This window comes from Danio rerio, chromosome 6 (genome assembly GCF_052040795.2).
Source record: "Danio rerio strain M-AB ecotype USA chromosome 6, GRCz13ab, whole genome shotgun sequence".
NCBI classification, from domain to species: Eukaryota; Metazoa; Chordata; class Actinopteri; order Cypriniformes; family Danionidae; genus Danio; species Danio rerio.
Window position 1 is genome coordinate 4,780,190 of NC_141026.1, and position 2,854 is coordinate 4,783,043.

The 2,854-nt window shown below is 38.6% G+C and overlaps 1 protein-coding gene across 1 annotated transcript in view; it reads left to right on the top strand.

Annotated features, from left to right (window-relative positions):
• sema5bb (sema domain, seven thrombospondin repeats (type 1 and type 1-like), transmembrane domain (TM) and short cytoplasmic domain, (semaphorin) 5Bb) overlaps positions 1-2,854 on the top strand; it is a 116,883-nt gene that overhangs the window by 102,838 nt on the left and 11,191 nt on the right. The window contains exons 15-16 of the mRNA XM_087256449.1: positions 1,381-1,528; positions 1,851-2,079. Of these exons, the coding sequence (XP_087112575.1) occupies positions 1,381-1,528; positions 1,851-2,079 (377 nt within the window). The remainder of the gene's footprint in view (positions 1-1,380; positions 1,529-1,850; positions 2,080-2,854) is intronic.

Genomic DNA, 2,854 nt, shown 5'->3' on the forward strand with positions numbered 1-2,854 from the left:
TCTTATCCAGTATCCAGTATTCATCTATAACAAACTAAACATAATAACCAATAATCCTATTATAAGTGTTTAAGATTAATCCTGTTACCTTTTCAATCACTCTGAATAAAGTCTATTTAAATAAAACTGTCAGGGTTCAGGAAGGATGAGGGAGCGAGGACTCAAGTGCAAACAGGATGATTTATTGATAATAAAAATAAAACAAAATTAGAACAAAAACCACCCCGAGGGGGAAAAACATAACTATGACACTAACAAACAAACAAACTTGGCTGGCATGACAAGAGCAGGAACACATGGGGAGTTTAGACGACGAACTGGCACAGGACTCAAAACATGAGGGGATTTTAAAGCAAAAGTAAATTGACAAACAGGTGAACATGACAAACTAATTAACAGACAGGCGAAAATAATAATTACAAACAGGATAACAAGGTGGGTGGGACAGGACAATAGACGGGAGAGCGCATGACAGAGACAAGACAAGCCATGCGCTCACATACACAGGACAAGAACATGCAGCCAATGAGAGAACTCATTAACCGCATGTTCATGACAACACAAACACAACACTGAAGCACACGACAAAAGCACGTGACCACAATGTAAACACCAAGGCACGTGCTTTGACAAGAGACGTAAGACACGAGCACATGATGAATGAAAACACTCACCGTGCGCTCACACACGTAGCGTGCATGCTTCATCCTAGCGCCGACCAATACCGAAACCAACAAGACTGAGACGCTGGGAATGAAACACCACGCTGCTGACAGACGAACACAAACACGAGTACAAGAGCGCACGCGTCTGAGCGACGCAGAGCGCGCGCGCGGCCGCATCAAGCAGGAGCGTACACGTGCGTACTGCCACGACGGTGCGCGCGCACACAGAGACAGAAACAGGACCAGACATGGGTAGTGTCCGAGCTCTGCCACCAAAACAAGAATTTACAAGACCAGAGTGGCAAAACCCTGACAAAAACAACTAATAAAAATAGAATAGGGGTTGCTTTTTTGCTTTGTTTTGATTTCAGTTCTCTAAAAACAACTCCTATGAGTCTTTAGATTAGAGTCGAGCTAACTTAGTTAACTTATTTGATTTAATTGAAGACATATTGCAAACTCTCAATCATCATTCATTTGATGGTTTCTAACTAAATAACAAAGTAAACTTAATAACCAATAATCATCTTATAAGTGTATCAGATTAATCCTCTATGTGTGTCACATTTTAAAACACTTTGGGTAAAATCTATTTAGAAAAGAAACACATAAGAATAGAACAGGGTTGCTTTTGTTAGAAGCACTTGCTAAATTAATAACAACAATTAATTAATTTTAAAATCTGACTGGAAAGTTTCATTTGTGTGTGATTCAGACTGTGTAATGAGAAGAATCCATGTCCTGTCCCGATGTCCTGGGTCTCCTGGAGCGCCTGGTCCAAATGTAGCGTGGCCTGCGGTGGTGGAGTCCAATCCCGCGTTCGAACCTGCGAGAATGGCAACACGTGTCCTGGATGCCCTCTGGTATGGTCTTCAAATGGTCATATTAAAGGGATAGTTCACCTAAAAATGAAAAATCCTAATCATTTGCTCTCCCTTTACTTGTTTGAAACCTTTATGAGTTTTTACTTTATTTAAACACAAAAAGAAGAAAGCTGGAAACCAGACTTCCATACTATTTCAATATATCTTCTATTGCACTGTGCAGAATAACAAATGATCAAGGAACCATTTGAGGGTCAGTAAATAGTGAGTTTTCATTTTAGGGTGAACTATCCCTTTAAATCAGCAAAAGCCCTAATTCCCCCAGAGGCTTCATTTGTCAAGTGTGTGTTGCTGCATCTAGGAGTACAGAGCGTGTAATTTGGACTCGTGTGCTGAAGTGAGGCGAACGACACCGTGGACCCCCTGGTATCCTGTTAATGTGACCCAGCTGGGAGCGCGGCAGGAGCAGAGGGTCCGATATACCTGTAGAGCTCTGCTGGCAGACCCTCATGACTTACAGCTCGGCAAACGCAAGATAGAGACACGCCTCTGTCCCACCACTGACGGAGCTGCTGCCTGCGAGACTGATGGTACACACACATAAACCTGTACAGCTATCTTTATGGGGACTTCCCATAGACTACATGGTTTTTATACTGTAACTCTACTCTGTAACCCAACTCTACCCCTATACCCAACCCTCACAGGAATATATTTGCATTTTTACATTTTCAAAATACTTCATTCTGTTTGATTTATGAGCGTTTTCCTCATGGGGAACAAATAAATGTCCCCACAAGGTCAGAAATGACAGGTATTGTTATACAATATAAAGATTACAAGACATACACACACACCACAGCCACAGAGTTAATCTGTTGCCCACTGAAGTGCCTCATAGAGCACTGCATGATTTCGGGGGAATTGTTTGTTTGTTTGTTTGTTTGTAGTAAATAAATAAATAAATTAAGTTATATAAAGTTAGAAATTAGTAATTAAGTAAATTAGTTTGTCATAGTTTTGTGATTATACATTATTATGACTATGTGATATTACTACTAGTAATTATTCTTATTATATTTTTTATAATTTTTTATTGTTTTTACTGTATTATTATTATTATTATTTTTATTTTATTTTTTTTTTGTTTTTACTATTATTATATAATAAATATATTACTGTAATATTATTAAAATATATTATATTATAATATATATATATATATTTTATATTTATTCATTCATTTTCTTTTTGGCTTAGTCCCTTTAGAAATCTGGGGTCCCACAGCGGAATGAACCGCCAATTTATCCAGCATATGTTTTACACAGTGGATGCCCTTTCAGCCGCAAATGAACAGAGTGTAGC